At 41.9% G+C, this 22,015-nt stretch overlaps 2 protein-coding genes across 2 annotated transcripts; one reads left to right on the top strand and one right to left on the bottom strand.

The window, feature by feature from the left end:
* The first annotated feature begins 3,538 nt into the window (after positions 1-3,538).
* LOC129831986 (multidrug and toxin extrusion protein 1-like) lies at positions 3,539-13,038 on the top strand. Its single transcript, XM_055895675.1, has 17 exons — positions 3,539-3,850; positions 4,431-4,532; positions 4,817-4,885; positions 5,053-5,201; positions 8,283-8,325; positions 8,511-8,555; positions 9,106-9,203; positions 9,355-9,452; positions 9,555-9,668; positions 9,801-9,868; positions 10,109-10,217; positions 10,377-10,452; positions 10,553-10,622; positions 10,864-10,996; positions 11,272-11,366; positions 11,774-11,857; positions 11,960-13,038. The coding sequence occupies exons 1-17, from the start codon at positions 3,683-3,685 to the stop codon at positions 12,260-12,262; spliced, it is 1,824 nt and encodes a 607-aa protein (XP_055751650.1). The 5' UTR covers positions 3,539-3,682; the 3' UTR covers positions 12,263-13,038.
* A 363-nt stretch (positions 13,039-13,401) lies between these two features.
* LOC129831987 (multidrug and toxin extrusion protein 1-like) lies at positions 13,402-21,678 on the bottom strand. Its single transcript, XM_055895676.1, has 17 exons — positions 21,429-21,678; positions 20,278-20,379; positions 19,976-20,044; positions 19,616-19,764; positions 19,320-19,362; positions 19,161-19,205; positions 18,973-19,070; positions 18,743-18,840; positions 18,337-18,450; positions 18,080-18,147; positions 17,679-17,787; positions 17,464-17,539; positions 17,067-17,136; positions 14,599-14,731; positions 14,234-14,328; positions 14,103-14,145; positions 13,402-13,962 (listed from the first exon to the last, which is right to left on the bottom strand). Exons 1-17 carry the CDS (start codon positions 21,570-21,572, stop codon positions 13,718-13,720), a joined length of 1,701 nt encoding a protein of 566 aa, XP_055751651.1. The 5' UTR covers positions 21,573-21,678; the 3' UTR covers positions 13,402-13,717.
* Between the last annotated feature and the right edge of the window lie 337 nt (positions 21,679-22,015).

Raw genomic sequence — 22,015 nt, 5'->3', positions numbered from 1 at the left:
TCTTTTGCCCATCTTAATCTTTTCTTATTATTGACCAGTCTGAGATATTGCTTTTCTTTGCAACTCTGCCTAGAAAGCCAGCATCCTGGAGTCACCTCTTCACCGTTGACGTTGAGACTGGTGTTTTAGAACACGAGTGAGTACAATTGAGAAAGCACTCATGCTTAATTCCCTCATATTCTGATCCATGCTTCCTAAGAATGAGGACTGAGAATGAGGACTCTGAGTATGATAGATGTCTGTCCATCAGTACTCACAGTGGACAATCAGCATCACAGAGGCTTTGACGCTGGGATCTCTCTTTAGCTGGCAGGTGAAGGTGACCTGGTGGTCGGCCTGGGACACGTCCTGTACACACAGACCGCTGACATTCACCCTGTTCCCCTCGCCTAGGTTAACCTGAAGAAGGCACAAGCCCAAACGTATGCATATGGTTTAATAACACGTTGCTACTATGAGTTAAAGAAAATAAACACAAAGATGAAATAGCTTTTTTTTTCATGTGTTAGATTTCTTGTTCCAAGGACCCTTACTACTTGTTTACAGAAGGAGATTTAGAATTGAGAATGTTCCCTTCCTTTACTGAGACTAACCTGCAGCTCTTAGACCACACATAGCATGTTAAACCTGGAGCCTGACACATGGTTCATAACAACTGGACCATTGTCATTTAGTTCTATTACTAGTGAGGATTAGGGTAGATTTATAGGACTAATGTTTAACACTTATTGTACACTTTTTTCCACCTTCTAATATTTAATGGATTGAACTTGAATATGACAACTTTCAGGATGAATCAAACAACTGTTTTTAATTCATCAATATATTTTGTGAGTAAAGGATCTCCAAGACTGTTTTTTTTATGATTCATACATACTTTCCCAACTCCTAAATAATCTACAGGATCAGAGAGTTTTTAAATCTACCATTTGGTGCTGAAACTGAGAGGAATATGCATATATTTACATGGCTTTCTTTAATTGATACCCATATTCTGAACCAGTTCTCCATGTGTATTCTAGTTTGCCGACAAATTTCAAATTACAGATTCACCATATTTCAAGGGATGGCTTATGATAAATGTAGTGAAAACCCAAATGAATGAAAACTCTACGAGAAAATCTGTTGGCTAACAAGTGGGAGGATTTTCAGCGGTTGAATTAAATGTATTCAGCATGTGCAAGGGAACCACGCCTGCAAAGGCCATTACCATAGCCATGGGAAAATCTGAATTAAACACATATGAATAAAAATAATAATAATTGAAAATATATTTTCTCTCACAAAAGTAGTGCACAGGGCCTTTACTAGTCCTGTATTAGTGGACTGATGTAGCAGGGGCTAAAAATTATAATTCTGCACCCCCACCCCCAAAAATCTTCCCGTGGCTATGCCTGTTATTTATCTGTATAAGTTAAGTCTGAATACCAACTACATTTCCTAAGTCAGAATCGGGCCCTTACAGTACATCCAAGACAAGAGAACATATAATTTGTTATGGTACTATTATAAAAACACCAGACATGATTACTGTACATGGGTGTTTTTAATGTACTGTACTTACAGTAGCTTTTTATTTCTGTTTGTCATTTATATCATCTGAATATGACATGCTGTATAATTTATGGAAAATACTATAATTTGGTTGGGTGACTCGTGTTGGCTTTCCTCCAAGGCTTTTATTCTTCTGTTCTATTTTGTTTGTGTTTCCTGTTTAACTCGGTTTACTGCATACACAACTCAGACATGAAACATACCCATCTATAACAGGGTAAATACATTTTACACCAAGCACTGGTACTCAATGTGCTGGAGAAACATTGTGTTAGTGCTGAAAGGGGATAGTTTCCTTGTGGAGAGGTAGATATCAGTAGTGTTTTTTGGAAGGAAGGAGGGTTGTTTTTTATTGACCTGCTGCTAGTTAACACAAACAGCCCAGGAAGAGAAGCGGGGGAAGGGCTCTTACCAGGGGGTTTATTTTCATCCTGACGGCTGAGACCTAGAGGAGGAAGCCAGGGGACAATAATATGTCATAGCTGCAGTGCCTGTGGTCAAGTGGTAACACTGCCAGCTCTTAGCATATCAGCTGTATAATGACCATGGAGACCCGAGGGTTTGATTCCCACGCTGCATCCAATCTTCCCACTGTGTCTCCTCTTCACATATCTCTGTTCCTGTGTTTCTAAGCTGTCCAAACAAGAGAGAGAGAGAGAGGCGAGGAGAGCAGGGTTATGAAGTGCCATCATAAGTCCAGGAGATTGTGAACTACACGATAACAGATGGGCATCAGAGGGGAAACAACAAGATGACAAGTGACACAGCACATTATGTTTGATGTGGCCTGGTGGATTTAGTCAGGCTTGGTCCAGAGACTGACACAGTACACTCTCCCCATAGGAGAAACCTTTGAAGAACCCCTTTTGGTTGGAGGTAGAACCATTTTGGCTTTCACGTAGAAGGGTTCTACATGGTACCCAAAATGGTTCTACCTGGAACCAAAAAGGGTTCTCCTATCAGGGACAGCTGAAGAACCCTTTTGGAACCTTTTGATAACTGTTGAGATTTTAGACAGCTTTCATCCCTCCAGGTATTTACAGCCCTGTTGCCCCCTCCAGTGCTGAGATAGTGGGAGTGCAGTTAGATATTACATCTCCCTGTCACTGTCATCAGATCTCTCTACCTGATAGGTGTCTTCATAGTTTGTGGGTGTGTCTACTGGTTTTGGTTTGTAATTCTCCTCCATAAACGAACTTCAGACAACAGTCACGTTTCCATAAAGTGTTTATGAGAATATGCGGATATATTCCATCCATAAGATATATTTTTCCATTTGCATTACCGTCTGCTGTCGCAGTGTTACAGATGGCCAGGTAAATGAAGCAGGCTGGATCTTCTATTGCTTTATGCCAGTGTACTGACCGGGTGATCTTTGCTGCTCTGACAAGGGAGATTGTCAGACACTTTAACATTTGATGCTACATCCTTCACAATGATAGACACTCATCTAGTTGAATAGTTTGAACTTGACTTTGCAGTTGAGGTGGATTGCTTATTCAGAAGCTAAGATTGTTGTCATAAAAATATTATCAACAATCACTGTATGCTCTTAATCACCTATCTCATTTCTTTTCACGTTGAGGAAAGAGGATGATGATAAGGTTAATTGCATGTATGTAAATCATTATGTTTCTCTCTGTTGGCACACCCCATCCATTTGATACAAACAAAGCATAAATACCCAACAAGTATTAGTCATTCAGTTAAAAGACCTGCAATAGAAATACTGGTGTTTATTGGTCTGTATCTCTTCCAGCTTGGTCCTTGTTGAATGCCAAGAGTGTGCAAAGCTGTCATCAAGACAAATAAAAAGAAAGAAAAACCCTTGACTAAGTAGATGTGTCCAAACCTTTGACTGGTACTGTATTTTGGGTTGAATGTGTTGTTCTGTTCATCTGAGTCCTTCTATTATGCAATGACAAGGCACTTGAGATGCTTCACGCTTGTATTTAATATGTAAGCCTTTTGGGATGTTGAAACTTTGCGTTGGTGACCTGCTGACCAGAGCAGTGCTTCCACAGCTGCAGAGGAGCTGTCTGGCTGACTGACAGGGGAGTTACAGCACAGTCCCAACAGTAACACTATTGAGGACTGAGAGGGGACACACACAGACACAGAGGCTGGGATGGAAGACTCTGGGCCGACACTGGCATCTGGGCCCACTTCTAATTCTAATTTACCTATAATGGAGGAGTCTAGTGACAAACTGTTCTGCTGCCGCTGGGTAAGACACAGAATCCCCCTGGCACACAGAGAGGAGTTCTACCACATTCTCCGCATGACTGGACCCTTGGTAAGGACTGGCACTGCCCACCTAGCCTGTTGTGTGTTATTGTGTGTTTCCCAAATAGCACCATATACTTCCTATATAGAACGCTACTGTTGACCAGGTAGTGCATTATGAAGGGAATATAGGGTGCTATTTGGGACACAACTATTGTGTAGCCCTGTTTGGAGTGGATAGCTCCAAACAGGCTACAGGATGTACTGTGCAGTGCATACTAATGGCACTATGATTTATTCAAAGTACACTCCGAGGGACACTAAAGCCCATCAGAACTAGTGTTTCAAGTATATTTCTTTTGATTGACTTAGAAGTAATGTCTCTCCCACTGGGCAGAGACGTCAGTTCAGCGTCTAGTTTGGATTTACATTTGGTTGAGTTGTCAACTATTGTGAATTCAACGTGAAATCAACAAAACATTTCACCATGTCATTGGATTTAGGTTCAAAGTGAGGTGAAATGTCTTTACGTTGATGACTTTTAGCAAATCCAATGAGTTTTCAACGTTGATTCACCATCATCACATAGATTCTTCGTTTTTTTCCCAGTGGGGTGTTTGTTATTGTTTATGAGTGTTTTCTTCCTCTAGCTGCTGTCTCGAATCCTAAACTACCTGCTTCCGTTTGTCATCACTATGTTCTGTGGTCGCCTGGGGAATGCAGTGTTAGCTGGCTATGGCCTGGCCTGCGCGGTGAGTCAATCCTCTGGCTATGTTGTGTACTCTGCTGGGATCTATCAGCTGAGATAAGAAAATGTCTCCTCTGTATGGGGTTGGAGAGGAAAGGAGGGAGAATGGAAAGAAATATTACAACATCACCTCAGGTCCCTACAGATTCTGGTATTCCTTTGAAGAACCACAAGGAAGGGGATAGTAATAATCAATAATCAATTATCATAAAAAACCATCAACATACTGTAAGAATGTGAATCTTAATGTAATCGTGTGCTGTAAATGTGTTTGATGGTCTTCTTCAGACTATTAATGTTACGACTGCAGCAACAGGAGGTGGACTTGCCTTAGCATGTGACACTTTGGTATCTCAGGTATGTACATGTTTATGAAACATGCAGTAGTTGAAGTATACGTTCCTGTTGAAATATATGCAACTGTCACAGTCTGTGACCCTAACGATAATGTCTTATGTCATTCACTCTGTGTGTGTGTGTGTGTGTCTGTGTGTGTGTGTGTGTGTGTCTGTGGGTCTGAGCAGACATTTGGTGGTAAGAACCTGCAGCGTGTGGGGGTGATTCTCCAGAGGAGTGTGTTGATCCTGCTGCTCTTCTGTCTCCCCTGCTGGGCCATGCTCCTCAACACCCAGTCTATCCTGCTGGCTCTGGGCCAGGAGCCTGAAGTGGCCAGGTAACACCTACAGTGTCAAAATCAAATCAAGTCAATGCTATTTTTTTTAAATGTATTTCACCTTTATTTAACCAGGTAGGCCAGTTGAGAACAAGTTTTCATTTTCAACTGCGACCTGGCCAAGATAAATCAAAGCAGTTCGACACAAACAACAACACAGAGTTACACATGGGATAAAGAAACGTACAGTCATTAACACAATAAAAAAATCTATATACAGTGAGCGCAAATGTAGTAAGATTAGGGAGGTAAGGCAATAAATAGGCCATAGTGGCGGAATAATTACAATTTAGCAATTAAACACTGGCGTGATAGATGTGCAGAAGATGAATGTGCAAGTAGAGATACTGGGGAGCAAAGGAGGGAAAAAATAACAATATGGGGATAAGGTAGTTGAGTGGGCTATTTACAGATGTGCTGTGTACAGGTGCAATGATCGGTAAGCTGCTCTGACAGCTGATGCTTAAAGTTAGTGAGGGAAATACAATACTGCAGCTTCAGTGATTTTTGCAATTTGTTCCAGTCATTGGCAGCAGAGAACTGGAAGGAAAGGCGGCCAAACGAGGAGTTTGCTTTGGGGATGACCAGTGAAATATACCTGCTGGAGCGCGTGCTACGGATGGGTGTTGCTATGGTGACCAGTGAGCTGAGATAAGACGGGGCTTTACCTAGCAAAGACTTATAGATGACCTGGAGCCAGTGGTTTTGGCAACGAATATGTAGCGAGGGCCAGCCAACGAGAGCATACAGGTCGCAGTGGTGGGTAGTATATGGGGCTTTGGTGACAAAACGGATGGCACTGTGATAGACTACATCCAATTCTCTGAGTAAAGTGTTGGAGGCTATTTTGTAAATTACATCGCCGAAGTCAAGGATCGGTAGGATAGTCAGTTTCACGAGGGTATGTTTGGCAGCATGAGTGAAGGATGCTTTGTTGCGAAATAGGAAGCCGATTCTAGATTTAATTTTGGATTGGAGATGCTTAATGTGAGTCTGGAAGGAGAGTTTACAGTCTAACTAGACACCTAGGTATTTGTAGTTGTCCACATATTCTAAGTCAGAACCGTCCAGAGTACTGATGCTGGATGGGCGGGCAGGTACGGGCAGTGATCGGTTGAAGAGCATACATTTAGTTTTACTAGCATTTCAGAGCAGTTGGAGGCCACGGAAGGAGAGTTGTATGGCATTGAAGCTCGTCTGGAGGTTTGTTAACACAGTGTCCAAAGAAGGGCCAGATGTATACAGAATGGTGTCGTCTGCGTAGAGATAGATCAGAGAATCACCAGCAGCAAGAGCGACATCATTGATGTATACAGAGAAAAGAGTCGGCCCGAGAAATGATCACGTACATATCGGTCGCAAACACATATTTTGCAGATGTTATTGCAGGTGCAGGGAAATTATTATGGATTTTGCTCCAACAGTGCAGTAATACCTAACAATATAAAGCAATACACACAAATTCCACCAAATTAAAAGAAAGGAATTAAGAAATATCAGAACAAGCAATGTCAGAGTCCAGAATATAAATATATATATATATGCTGGCGTGTATAGATAGTATTGATAGTATATGAATAGAGAAGGTGTGCACAGCAGTATTTATATAGGATGAGCATTGACTAGAATACACTATATACATATGAAGTGGGTAAAGCAGTAATGTACAGTACCAGTCAAAAGTTTATACATTTGAAGGTCAGTAATGGTCAGTCATGAAGGTCAGTCAATGTGGAAAATTTCAAGAACTTTGAAAGTTTCTTCAATTGCAGTTGCAAAATCCATCAAATGCTATGATGAAACTGTCTCTCAGTCCAAATTTTAGATTTTTGGTTCCAACCACTGTATCTTTGGGAGACGCAGAGTAGCTGAATGGATTATCTCTGTATGTGTGGTTCCCACCGTGAAGCATGGAGGAGGTGTGATGGTGTGGGGGTGCATTGCTGGTGACACTGTCAGTGATTTATTTAGAATTCAAGGCACACTTAACCAGCATGGCTACCACAGCATTATGCAGGGATATACCATCCCATCTTGTTTGTGCTTATTGGGACTAACATTTATTTTTCAATAGGAAAATGTCCCAAAACACACCTCTAGTCTATGTAAGGGCTATTTGACCAAGAAGGAGAGTGATGGAGTGCTGCATCAGATGACCTGGCCTCCTCAATCACCCGACCTCAACCCAATTGAGATAGTTTGGGATGAATTGGAACGAGGAGTGAAGGAAAAGCAGTGCTCAGCATATGTGGGAACTACTTGAAGACTGTTGGAAAAGCAGAAGCTGTCGTTTTTTAACCTTTCTTTAACTAGGCAAGTCAGTTAAGAACAAATTGTTATTTACAATGACGGCTTACCCCGGCCAAACCCTAACGACACGGAGCCAATTGTGCGCCACCCTATAGGACTCCAAATCACAGCCAGTTGTGATACAGCCTGGAATTGAACCAGGGTCTGTAGTGACACCTCTAGCACTGAGATGCAGTGCCTTAGACCGCTGCACCACTCAGGAACCCCAGTCATCAAGGCAAAGGGTGGCTACTTTGAAGAATCTCAAATATAAAATAGATTTTGATATGTTTAACACTTGTTGTTCCTGATCAGGTCACATGGTCAGGAAAAATATGAGGCCCTACTCACACTGTATGACTCAGACCAGAGCAAAGCACAGATACAGCCGATGCACGGTGCCGTGCCTCTGATGCTGGGTAAAGATATGTGCTTGTTTGTATGCTAGTTGGGGAGACCATAACTCTTCATTCTCTTAGCTGCAGTAACACCATTTCTGGCTGCTCTCAGAATCAAATGTGGCAACCTGCAATTCCACAAACACTCCATTCAGTGGAAACGCCAGCAATGTTTTCACAGCCAATTGACTTACTCAATGAGATGTACAGATTGCTGTTCGTTTCTAGACGCAATCAACATTTTGACACTGCTGCCTGAATAGGGGATTTTTATGGACAACCTAATGGTAAATGGATAGAGTGTAGCAGTATGTGGTGTGTATAGGGTCAATACATGGAAGCACGTGTAGTAATTTAGTGTGATTTAACAGTGAATATATGCTTTGTACTTTAGGATAGCACAGCTGTATGTCATCGCCTACCTACCTGCAGTGCCAGTGAGTTGTCTATTTTATCAAACACCCACTTGTTTAGTGTCTTCAATGTAGTCTGTTTTCAACTCGCCGGCTCCATTAACCTATCCCTATTAGATGAATAGTACATTTAGTGTTTTCTCATTAAATTGCATTAAACATCCTCTCCTCCCTGTCTTTGTAATTTACTCTGTATCTCTTTATTTTAGGCTATTTTCCTGCATCAACTTCAGGCTTCTTATCTCCAAAACCAGGTACACTGACCGTGCTGCTGGGCTACAAATGACTTGTTTTGTTTCTCACACCTCATCGCATCCATAGAAATAAGAATGAATAGAATGGCCTTGGAAGCTCTTACCCTGGCAATTGACTGGTAAATTCATAGGTACACTCGCAACGGCTGCCCGATATTGTAATGCAATAATTTTCATGTTATTTTGGAATGTTCTATCAAGTGATGCTGGATTACCATGGTAATGTAGCATGTTCATTCAAATGATGCTAACTGATGTGGCTCATGTTTTTTTTTGTAAAATCAGTTGAGTTGACTCAACAAATCACAGCACAGATTGAAGGGTACACTTCCTGATTTTACTTCCTGGCATGGGTACACTCAAAATGGCTGCCAGTCCACCCATTATGCCATCAATGACTTATATGGAGATGCCCTTTCTATTCATTCTTATTTCTATGATGGCATCCTAATCCCAGTCTCTTGTATATCATCTGGGTTAAGGAGTAAGACAATCATAGGTGTGAATCTGATGTTTATAATCATATCAACGAGTGTGTTTCTGTGCTTAGGGGATAATACTGCCTCAGATGTACACAGCAGCAGCGGCCAACATCGCCAACGTGGTGACAAACTATATCCTGCTCTACTGGATGGACCTGGGAGTAGTGTAGGTGTGCTCACACAATACACATTGATAACAGTGCTATATTCTTAACAGTCACTAACATAGTCAGAGTATCAAGTATGTACCAGTAAGTATGCAATGCTCATTATCATTTCATGGAGTGTGTTTTTGTTTGTGTGTGTTTGTTTTCTAGAGGGTCGGCAGCAGCTAATACGCTTTCCCAACTCTACATATGTTCCTTCTTATTTGCTTACATTTGTTGGAAGAAGCTACATGTGAAAACATGGGGAGGTAATAGAACGTCCACATCTCTGTGATTGTGCCTGATGAATGTGACCCACTGAAATCGACTGGTTTGTGCTGGGATGAACAGGCCATTGTCTCTCCCTACAGGCTGGACTACAGAAGCACTGCAGGAGTGGGGCTCTTATATGAAACTAGCCATCCCCAGTACACTGATGCTGTGTTTCGAATGGTGGATCTATGAGCTTGGGGGGTTCCTTGCAGGTACATTTCAGCTCTTAAGGTTAACACAAATGAACCAATGAACAGTCACATTCAAAAGGCCAAAACAACCATATTTATGTAACATCCACCTCTGCATTCTTCCCCCTCTCTCTTTCCTTCTCTCTTTCTCAGGCATGCTGAGTGAAGTGGACCTGGCTGCTCAACACGTAGTCATAATGCTGGCTTTCATCAACTACATGGTACTGTGTACAGAACTCCTTACACACCTACCCTAACAGTCTTATCATGGAAACCAAACAAAATCCAATTCCCTGGCTATCCAGTCCAAATAAGTTGAAAAATAACTCAAATTGTAGTTTACAGGTCAAAGTAAAATTTGAGGAGAAAACACACATTAACTTTGTTTGAGGCATGGTTAGACTAAGACAACAAGCTGTTTATGAGGCATCTAGTTAATGTGTTGTGTTGTGCTGGTAAAGTTCCCCCTGGGGATCCAGGCTGCAGCATGTGTTCGTGTGGGGAACGCCCTGGGGGCCGGAGACACAGCTGGGGCCATCCTCACCAGCAAGGTGTCCCTCGCCCTCTCAGGTCAGTCACACACTTCCCCCAGCTCATATGGCCCTTATTTAAACCATCTTTGGTGATCTATGGTGATCTATGGTGAACTAAATTGACAATAATTACTTTGACAAACTAGTAGTTATTTTGCAGTAGTGCTTGGTCTTTTTCCTCTGTCCCATGCTCTAGGTTCAATGGCAGTAATTCAGGGAATCATGCTGATCTCTACTAAAACAGTAATCGGCTTCATGTTTACTTCTGATGCGTAAGTAGAGTGTACATATATTCAACATAATGATTCAAGTCAAGACAGTCCCAAATTGGAACCTGACCATTTCAATAACCATGCTCTCTTTCCTTTTCAGGCAGATCATAGATCTGGTCTCTCAACTTCTCAACGTGTACTGTGTTCTTCAGTTCTTTGATGGGCTAGTGGTAAGTGCACTCAAGTGGTTTGTAACCATTGAAAAAGTAATAACATTTTATACAATAATACTGCTACAATAAGAACTCATTAATATACAGTGGAATAAGAGAGATAGTCTGTGTAATTTTCCGGGACCCAGGAACATTGGTTGAATGAGTGATAAGACATGAAACCTGGTGACAGCCAGACAACAGTGTTTGTCTCTCTCTGTTAACACCCACTAATCTGAGATTTGTCTGTCTGTCCCAGTGTGTGTGTATGGGAATCATCCTGGGCACGGGCCAACAGAAGATAGCAGCGATGGCTAATCTCATCACCTACTACTGCGTGGGCCTTCCACTGGGCATCTCTTTGATGTTTGCTGCTGGCCTCAGGGTTGTAGGTATGTACTCAGTTCTGAATTTTATGAAAACCAAACACAATTTTAGACATCCTTTTCATGACAAGAGGTCTTTGGTCATTCTTACTGCCTTGCTATATACTTGCAACAGAAGTATGGTTATGATCAAATTCAGAAATGTGGTACAAAAACAGAAAAAGAAAAATAATTTGCTCTCACTAGCAATTAAGAATCATGAATAGCAGGGCTATTCTGTATTGAAGATGACACAATGTTCTCTGTCCTTGGTCAAAGCTCCTCTCCTCTCCTCTACACAGGGTTCTGGTTAGGCCTGTTAATCTGTGTAATTCTACAGTCCAGCTTCTTCATCACTGTCATCTTCAGGCTCGACTGGAAGAAAATGACAGAGAAGGTACGTCACCAGTGGCTTTTCACTTCCTTATCTGGAACATACAGGGACTCAGGTTGATTGAGAGACAGCCCATACCTCTATCTTTATGGTTACTGTGAAGCATAGTAGTGGCCTGGGGCGGCCTCTATCTTTATGGTTTCTTTGAAGCATAATAGTGGCCTGGGGCGGCCTCTGTCTTTATGGTTTCTGTGAAGCATAATAGTGGCCTGGGGCGGACTCTATCTTTATGGTTTCTGTGAAGCATAATAGTGGCCTGGGGCGGCCTCTATCTTTATGGTTTCTGTGAAGCATAATAGTGGCCTGGGGCGGCCTCTATCTTTCTGGTTTCTGTGAAGCATAATAGTGGCCTGGGGTGGGTGAGGAAAATGTTTGCTGTCAGCATCATGGAGTTGAACTGTTTGTGACAGGCTGTAAAACGAGCTGGAAAGGCTGGACATATGGTGTCAATGAGGAGTATAGTTGCACCAGACCACACAGAGAACAATGGGAGGGTGAGTAGAAAATGTTGCTCAGTCCTATTTTTTATGTTATTTATACTATACTCTCGCAAATAACATTGTTCTAACCAAGATTGTGCCTGCTTCCACACCCAGACCGTGAATGGATACATGTCAGTGAGTGCTGAGGGCCAGGGGGACCTCAGGGGAAGCAATTGGACCCCAGAGGTGCAGAAGGAGGATGGGAGCCCCAGAGCTCTGCTCTCCACCACCCAGCTGGTCCTGAGGAGAGGTCTCACCGTACTGGCTGCCATTGTCATCCTAGCTGTGGGGACCAGTGTCCATCTTCTACTGCCTCTACCAATCAGCTCATGGAGCAATCGGAGTGTAGACTGGAACAACACTACCTTTACCACTACCTACCCCCCTGAACTCGCCCCGTCAACAGTTCTCATCTAGGAGTAATACCTGGGCGACCCAGAACAGACCCTGTAGCAAGACAATTAATTCATAGTGTGCTGTGTCACTGAATCTGTTATTACACCAATAAGTAAACGTGAATCAGCTTTTTCCTGCAATCTAGAGCTATAATCATTATGTATATTTTTCTGTATCTATGCATACCTCTTACCTTGTTCAATTGTCATTTTAATTAATGATGCAAATTGATTCTTTAAGAAATGTTATTCCTTCAGTACATTTAGTAATTGCTTGCTTTTCTAAAGTGTAGCAACCTTGGCAGCAGGCATGCCCAGCTAAGATAATTAGACAAGCTACTCTAACTTGATTGATAGTCTGACATGGTTTGTTAGCTACACTCTTCAGCTGTCCCCATAGGAGAACCCTTTGAAGAGCCCCTTTTGGGTTCCAGGTAGAACCCTTTTGGGTTCCATGTAGAGGGTTCTACATAGAACCAAAAAGTGTTCTGCCCCACAAAAAGGGTTCAACTTGTAACCAAAAAGGGTAATCCTATGGGGACAACCTCAGAACCCTTTTGTAATCCTTTTTTCTAAAAGTGTAGGTATGAAGTTGGGAACCTATCTAGCTGGTTAGCTAAAGCCAATTTCAAAAACTTGCTAGGTGGCTAGTATTACAGAGAAACAACAAAGCATTTTAATTTGATATATTCATCAAGAAGGAATCAATAGACTACACAGCTTGATCAAATTAATTTACAAATATACGCTTCTGCACATCACCGGCAGCTAAAATAAAATCAAAAACTGTGTGTGTCACTCTACTCTCTCTCTCCTCCTCCACTGCATGCAGTAGAGTATCTAGCTTCCTGCCTAGGCATATCTTTGCTCTGTGCACCTTGGAGGGAACCACTTACTAGGAAGACTAAAGGGGGGTTTGGGCAGTGTACTCTTTTCCTGGTCCAGTCTGCTCCTCTGTAAAATACCACTGACAGATCTTCTTAGAAATAATTATGGTAAAATGTGGGCTTAAAAATGAAGTTCAGAAATGTATTTAACACCTGAATACTGTAAAAATCGGACAAATCTGAGGGGGCACGTGCCCCCTATGGGCATGACGCCCTGGTTTTGGAATGAATGAATAGAATGCAATACAAAAATGTAGGATGGTACAGTGTGAATTTGTCTTTACTTTTTGGTTTACAATATATCATATTACCATGAGAAAACATTAGGTTTGATTGGTTTGTGTAATCAGTGTGATACAGATTCATTCAGATGATTAATGAAAAGCCCCAGAATAAGTAATTCCTTGGCTCCTCACAGACCAACAGTACTGGAATTTTGGCACCATACTGTAGTTGGGCCAGCTCCTCTCCACTCCTATCTTCTCTGCTTCGTTGCTTAGGTGGTCCTCTGACCACTCTCGCTGAGTGGAGCTATCTCTGGAACCCATTCGTTTTGAAACCCCTTTTCTCTGGAACTCACTCTGTGTTCATCAAGTGAGGTTGGTGAGCAGTGGGTTGATGATGATTCCCAGGGCTAGGATGAAGAGCATGACACACAGAGCCAGGCCCCTCCACATTATCAGGGCCCTGTGGGCCAGCAGTGCCTCCACCTTGCTGAGGGCCACCCTGTCCCCAGCCTCACCTTCAGCCTCAGCCCCATCTTCAGCCAGGGCATTTCTGTCTTTGTGGCCCTCACATGGAGCTGAATCATTTGAATGGGCCTCTGGGGCCATGTCTGTAACACATAAACACACCTATTAGACAGAGCATTCTTTCTTACATAACCAAGAATAAAAGGATACCTTTGTAAAGCCATGGAGAGAGTTATGATGAACAGTAAAGTGAAGGGTCAATGATTAATGGAGACTTTCTTACCCATGTCTGTAGAGTTCCTCTGTACCCCAGCTCTGATCTGGGCCTGCAAACAACCCAACACATCATTAAGATCCTCTTCAAGGCATTTACATTAAATGAAATAAAGACTTGAGGGTTATGCCTGTGTTCACCTCTACAGTGGCTTTCTTCCAGTTCATTCTGGATAGATAGACGATGAGGAAGGAGGACTGTAGGAACACACAGGTAAACAGACCGGTCCACAGGCCTGGGGGAGGAGAGGAAACATAACAGTAACAGTCAAAGAAGAGAAGACAACTGAAAGAGGCAGTAGGGAGATTGGCGCCAGTTTGTCTTCGCTTTAGCCAACTTGTCACCTCGCTACACAAACCAACAATGTGATGTTGTTAAATTACGAAACAGTCAGGCGCCCAGGTGCGATATTGGAGCAGTCAAAAGACTGAAAAAGAAATGAGATACTGTATTACCCCGTAAATTCATAGGACAAAATTCAGAACACATTTATAGATGTTCTTACCCATGATTCCTAGCTTGGCAGCAAACATCAGGGACACTCCAATAGGAAAGCCAACCCCATAGTAACCCAGGATGTTGCATATCGCCCCAACCTTCTGCTTCCCTGCCCCCCTTATAATACTACCTGAGGCAGCCTGGGGAAACAGGAGAACCAGACATGGTTACTGTTGCACTACAAACATGTGTGCAGTGCCTTCAGAAAGTATTCACAGCCCTTTACTTTTCCAAATGTTTGTTGTGTTACAGGCTGAATTTAAAATGTATACAATTGAGTTGTTTTGTCACTGGCCTGCACACAATACGCCATAATGTCAAAGTGGAATTATGTTTTATTTGTATTTATTTTTTATTAATAAATAAAAAATGAAAAGCTGAAACGTCTTGAGTCGAGAAGTATTCAACCTCTTTGTTATGGGAAGCCTACATCAGGAGTAAAAATGTGCTTAACAACTCACATAGGTTTCATGGACTCACTCTGTGTGCAATAATAATGTTTAACATGATTTTTGAATGACTACCTCATCTCTGTACGCTACACATACAATTATCTGTAAGGTCCCTCAGTCGAGCAGTAAATTGCAAACATAGATTCAACCACAAAGACCAAGGAGGTTTTCCAATGCCTCGCAAAGAAGGGCACTGATTGATAGATGGGTAAAAATAAAAAAAGAATGGTATTAATGACACTTTGGATGGTGTATCAATACACCCAGTCGCCACAAGAATACAGGTGTCATCCCTAACTAAGATGCCATAGAGGGGGAAAAAATGCTCAGGGATTTCACCATGAGGCCAATGGTGACTTTAAAACAGTTACAGAGTTTAATGGCTGTGATAGGAGAAAACTGAGGATGGACCAACAACATTGTGGTTACTCCACAATACTGACCTAATTGACAGAGTAAAAAGCTGGAAGCCTGTACAGAATACAAATACTCATGCATCCTGTTTGCAACAAGGCACTAAAGAAATACTACCAAAAAGATGTGGCAAAGCAATTAACTTTTTGTCCTGAATACAAACTGTTATGTTTAGGGCAAATCCAATACAACACATTACTGAGTAACACTGTCCATATTTTCAAGGATAGCGGTGGCTGCATCATGCTATGGGTATACTTGGAATTGTTAAGGACTGGGAGTTTTCAGGATAAAAAAGAAACGGAATGGAGCTTAGCACAGGCCAAATCCTAGAGAAAAACCCGGTTCAGTCTGCTTTCCACCAGACACTGGGAGATTAATTCACCTTTTCAGCAGGACAATAACCTAAAACACTAGGCAAAATCTACACTGGCGTTGCTTATCAAGAAGACAGTGAATGTTCCTGTGGTAAAGGCCAATGTTGGATATGAGAAGCAGGTACGGAGAGTTGACATTTAATTTAGCACAGACATGGAACAGGACAGGAACAGCATCAGAACCAGGTAAGACAAAGACATACGACAATTAATGCTGATGCGGGGGACAACCTCGGGAACAGACAGATATAGGGGAGGAAATAAACACAGGTGAGTGTAATGAATCGCTGATGCGAGTGACGAGGGGAGCAGGTGTGCGTAATGATGGTGGCAGGAGTGCGCAATGCAGGGAGCAGGCGTGACAGTTTCGGCTTAAATTTACTTAAAAATCTAAGACCTGAAAATGTTTGTCCAGCAATGATCCACAACCAATTTGACAGGGCTTGAAGAATTTAGAAAATAATAATGGGCAAATGTTGCACAATCCAGGTGTGGAAAGCTCTTAGAGACTTACCCAGAAAGATTCACAGCTATAATCGCTGCCAAAGGTGCTTCTACAAAATATTAAAACTCAGGGGTGTGAATACTTATGTAAATAAGGCGTTTCTGCATTTAATTTTCAATACATTTGGAAATATTTCTAAAAACAAGTTTTCACTTTGTCATTATGGGGTATTGTGTGTAGATAGGTGAGAAAAAAACATATATTTAATACATTTTTAATTCAGGCTGTAACACAACAAAATGTGGAATAAGTCAAGGGGTATGAATACTTTCTGAAGGCACTGTATATACAGGTAACTTCCAAAATAAAGGAAACACTTGAGTAAATGAGGGATGCAAAGTATATTGGGAGATTAAGGTAAGGGTTAAAAAAAATATTGAAAGCAGGTGCTTCCACACAGGTGTGGTTCCTGAGTTAATGAAGCAATTAACTTAAAACAATTAATGAAGCATCATGCTTAGGGTCATGTATAAAACGGACCATTATTTTTGCTACCATGGCTAGAAGAAGAGATCTCAGTGACTCCCTCCACTTGTAGAATCTATGCCAAGGTGCATTGAAGCTGTTCTGGCTCGTAGTGGCCCAACTCCCTAATAAGACACTTTATGTTGGCGTTTCCTTTATTTTGCCAGTTACCTTTAGATACAATAACACATTCGATATTATAAAAAGTGGATCCATATTGTGATGGGTAAGTTGTGATACAGTAAAAGCATTGACTCCTTACCGATATTGCATATAACAGAAGAAAAGGGGCGTAGAACGCCATAACTTGAGCAACCCTTTCTCTGATCTGCCTGTTGGTAGAAATTCAGGGTGAATAAATACATTCAGTTATGTAGAATCAATGACAGAGACACCTCACCCTAGTTAAAGTGTAAAGGAATATGTAAGCAAAGTTCATGACAGTGTACGTCTGTATTACAGTGAGTGACTTAGTTATGTCATAGAGAAAGGTTATTAATGTTCACTCTCATACACAGATCTGGTGATAACGATACAATAAAACACACCAGTAATGTAGTAAAACACAACAAACTGCTTAGCCATGGTGACGATCAACAGATCCCAAAGCCACAGGAACAAATCTGGAGTGGTAAATTACCATAGACTACATTACTCACTCATCATATGTAAAGACGTAGGAGATTTTGTCCTTCAGTATCCCAACAAGAACCGACAAGCACACAGAAACTGACCCTGGACAGAGACAACAGGTCATGCACAGACGGAACACATATCCAGTAAAACTTTTAATCATTTAATTATCGTATGAATGCTTTATTTGCTGTTGTCGAGCTTTTAAATATAATTTGAGGTGTTTGGCAGGTACATGTACCAGCACAGAACATGGCCAGCTTGGCAGACAGCTTGGCCTGCTCTGTATCTCCAGCCCCCAGAGCACTGCCCACCCTCACACTGCCTGCCACACTGAACCCTAAAGGGAACTGACAACACACACAAACACACACACACACACACGAACACACGAACACACACACACACACACACACACACACACACACACACACACACACACACACACACACACACACACACACACACACACACACACACACACACACACACACACACACACACACACACACACACACACACCATGATCAATCTCTGGGACTGCAACTAGATGATTCACTTTCTATGTGACTGGAGTGAATGTATAGTATGATGGATGAGCATTTGCAGAAAAGTTCAAGTAAATCTCAACTATATATTTACCATGTAGCAAATGCTTGCCAGTTCGAAGACAACTGATTGTGCTCCAAGCTCCACCTCACTTATCAGACCTGCCATTGAGAGGTAGTGAGACAGGATATCAAACCAAAGTAGAAACACTGTAGCATCTAAACAGTTTGCAATGTGTAGAAGTATCCACAAAAAAATAGTAAAATATAGAGCAACATTTCACATTAAAAAAATAGATCAATGGCATTCACAGACATCAAAACAACCCAAATATATATCTGTTGTCCTACCTGCTAGAAAGCCTCCAATCTCATAGGTCCACCACTCCACACACAGCATGATCATGCTAGGAATAGCCAGGTGGATGTAGGTGCCCCAGTCTTCCAAGCACTCCCAAGACCAGCCTACAGAGGAACACAAGGCTCAGACACTGGGATTGTCCCTGAAAGGTTCATGCTAATGTTCTCACAGAAGGTGTTTGGGTCTAAATCAAAACCATGCTATGTTAATACATTAGGAAGCCAAAAACAGAGCACTTGGTTTGACATGGCACTGCTGTTCCCCTTAATAAATGCATACTAATAAATGTGTATTATGCATCCCTTTGTGTGTGATCCATTCAAGTCACAGACTGGGAGTTCAGAGAGTTTGTGGATTTGCCGGTATAAGCTCTACTTTAGTGTAATCATGTCTCACCTGCCCAGGTGGCCTTGTGTAGTTCCTTCCACAGGATGTAGGCATAAAGTATAGCAGCCAGAGAGAGCTGAGAGATGGTGTTGGCCCACGCAGACCCACTGTCAACCGAAAACAATCCACAACATACATTACATCCTATAGCCTTCAGTGCTAACAATTACCATCCCATCCTATATCTCTCAATGGTAATGGTGGTGACAGAGGATTCCCTCTCTGGGGATGACACTCACGCTACACCCAGGTCCAGAAGATAGAGGAAGATGTAGTTGATGAGGGCATTCAGTACGTTGGCCACCACACCTGTGATGACCTGTGGCCATAGGATTCCCTTAAGGACAATAAAGTCTCATTCAGATCAAATGGTCAGGTGATAATTCTCTTTGCAGGGCGACTGACTGAGGTCTAGGTTAGCTCTCACCTGATTCTGTAGATATCTGGCCTCCAGCTGGTAAATAAATGTGGCCTGTTAAAAAATAAAGGATTAACATGTTTTAGTAAGTTATTGACATGGGAAATGTATTATTTTCTTAATTGACTGTGTGCACGTGTGTCTGGGTAGATAGATAGATGTACTCACTGGGAGTGCTGGCATAAAAATCTTCACATACACCTGAGACAGCCTAAAGTGAAATACAAGAGCTCTGTCAGAATGATCCAAAACAATAATCACATTCTATAAACCAATCTCTACATGTCACTTTGTGAATGAGAGAAAACAGCCAAATTCAGAGATATAGTCTGCGTCCCAAATGGAATCCTATTCTCTATGGGCCCTGGTCAAAAGTAGTGCACTATATAGGGAATAGTGTGCAACTTTAGACATCTATTAGATCTGGGGTAACTGTTTGCAGTGAATGGAGGGGTCTGATCTACCTGGCGACCTCTGGGCTCTGTTTGACAGCCAGGAGGATTGGTTCTGTGTTGATGAGAACAGCCCAGCACGGGAAACAGGCCAGAAGTTGAATGAGGATGGCTCTCTGTACAATGACCCCAACTTTCAGAAGGTTACGGCTCCCAAAAGTCTGCAAGGAACAATAATCAAGTTCATCTTTGAGCGGCACGGCAGGATAATGTAGCTCTGGTCCAGGGCGTTAAATGCTCCTTGCTGAAGCTGAGCGCTAGCAAGCCACGTGTGACCCCCTGGACCAGAGCCAGGGTGAAGGCACTTTTGATAACATTTTGGGGACAGTGCTCTGTGTTAGGAGGAGGAAACAGACCAGGTTTCACTCCTACCTGAGATATGAGTGTGTCACACGCTGATGATAAACCATACCCAATGGAGACACCTGTAACATTAATCACCTGGAAGACCAGAACAGAGATTTTGAGAATTTGTTGAAAACGACAATATCATAGTGTACTGTAATTTCAATATTACCACAGCCAGGTACCAGTCTGGTTGTGTCATCATGTTTGGCATGACAAGGAGTGGCAAAAGTCAAATGATGGCACAAACAGACAAGTACCCGGGATAATATTATCCAGAATTGTTGTTATAAAAAGTGATATAAACTCATAAATCAATGAATACTTACAGCTATGGCGAGAGTCACCCCTGCCAGTTCTGTCTTCCCCAAATGGCCGCAGAAAATTGTACTGACAAAACTCACTAAAAAGACCATGAGCTGAGCCATAACCTGGTAAGAATAGAATACATCCACAACGTTTGATAAATCAGTTGATGTAGGTGTACATACTATCAGGCAGATGTGGAGTGAATAGGCCTAACACTATGAAGTGTTAAAAAATCTACTGTTTGAGGTCATTCCAAGTGATTCAGGTTAAACAGACCAGGTGATAGATGAATCGACGATTCAGGTTAAACAGACCAGGTGATAGATGAATCGATGATTCAGGTTAAACAGACCAGGTGATAGATGAATCGAGGATTCAGGTTAAACAGACCAGGTGATAGATGAATTGATGATTCAGGTTAAACAGACCAGGTGATAGATGAATCGATGATTCAGGTTAAACAGACCAGGTGATAGATGAATCGATGATTCAGGTTAAACAGATCAGGTGATAGATGAATCGAGGATTCAGGTTAAACAGACCAGGTGATAGATGAATCGAGGATTCAGGTTAAACAGACCAGGTGATAGATGAATCGATGATTCAGGTTAAACAGACCAGGTGATAGATGAATCGATGATTCAGGTTAAACAGACCAGGTGATAGATGAATCGATGATTCAGGTTAAACAGACCAGGTGATAGATGAATCGAGGATTCAGGTTAAACAGACCAGGTGATAGATGAATCGATGATTCAGGTTAAACAGACCAGGTGATAGATGAATCGAGGATTCAGGTTAAACAGACCAGGTGATAGATGAATCGAGGATTCAGGTTAAACAGACCAGGTGATAGATGAATCGAGGATTCAGGTTAAACAGACCAGATGATAGATGAATCGATGATTCAGGTTAAACAGACCAGATGATAGATGAATCGAGGATTCAGGTTAAACAGACCAGGTGATAGATGAATCGAGGATTCAGGTTAAACAGACTGTATGCCAGATACCAGTAACCTATAATTATCCAGTGTGCCAGTGGCCTTTAAGTGAATTCAATAATATGCAAGCATCACTGCCAAATAACAATAATAATGTAATATAAAAATGCAAGGTTTTATATAACTTTGACCTAATTGTGGACAAACTGCAATAAAGATGTTTCTTACCACAGGCCCAGCCATTGTTGATAATTCAATCATTTCTTTTTTGAATTCAACAGGAATCAACCTGCGAATACATCTCAAACAGCTCCCACATATTGTCAATTCACTCCCATTCGTCCTGCTCTCCACAATTCCATTAGAATCCATTTCTAAAGACTGTCGCTCAGAAAAGTCTGCATGGTCAAGTGAGAACAAGGTGGTATTCTAGTTGCCAGCTGCCAGCTGCCAGAGCGAGACTTCCTATCTGATGACATTCTTTGTCACTCCCTAGCTCTGACTTAGCTGTACACTGGCAATCTCAACTAGCATTGTTAACCATGATTTCCAATCAACTGCTGGACAAAGTTCACAGTCTTTTGTCAATTCTGCAACTGCACCACATGATGGAGCTCTTTCCTTCCTCTGCAAACATCAACATGGTTTGAAAATAAAGTATTTTTTCTCTAAAGCCGTGTTCTAGAGGTTCCCAAACTTTTTATAGTCCCGTACCCCTTCAAACATTCAACCTCCAGCTGGGTACCCCCTCTAGAGCCAGGGTCAGCGCACTCTCAAATGTTGTTCTATTGCCATCATTGTAAGCCTGCCACACA

This window comes from Salvelinus fontinalis, chromosome 33 (genome assembly GCF_029448725.1).
Source record: "Salvelinus fontinalis isolate EN_2023a chromosome 33, ASM2944872v1, whole genome shotgun sequence".
Taxonomy (NCBI): Eukaryota; Metazoa; Chordata; class Actinopteri; order Salmoniformes; family Salmonidae; genus Salvelinus; species Salvelinus fontinalis.
The sequence above is the reverse complement of the archived record's forward strand: the minus strand, read 5'-3'. Positions and strand labels throughout refer to the sequence as shown.

Coding starts and splice junctions, on each gene's coding strand:
- LOC129831986 (XM_055895675.1), top strand. CDS start 3,683: ATGGAAGACTCTGGGCCGACACTGGCATCTGGGCCCACTTCTAATTCT. Junction 3,851..4,430: donor TCCGCATGACTGGACCCTTG/GTAAGGACTGGC, acceptor TTCTTCCTCTAG/CTGCTGTCTCGAATCCTAAA. Junction 9,669..9,800: donor GCTTGGGGGGTTCCTTGCAG/GTACATTTCAGC, acceptor TCTCTTTCTCAG/GCATGCTGAGTGAAGTGGAC.
- LOC129831987 (XM_055895676.1), bottom strand. CDS start 21,572: ATGGATTCTAATGGAATTGTGGAGAGCAGGACGAATGGGAGTGAATTG. Junction 20,380..21,428: donor CAACAATGGCTGGGCCTGTG/GTAAGAAACATC, acceptor TATTCTTACCAG/GTTATGGCTCAGCTCATGGT. Junction 20,045..20,277: donor GGGTGACTCTCGCCATAGCT/GTAAGTATTCAT, acceptor CTGGTCTTCCAG/GTGATTAATGTTACAGGTGT.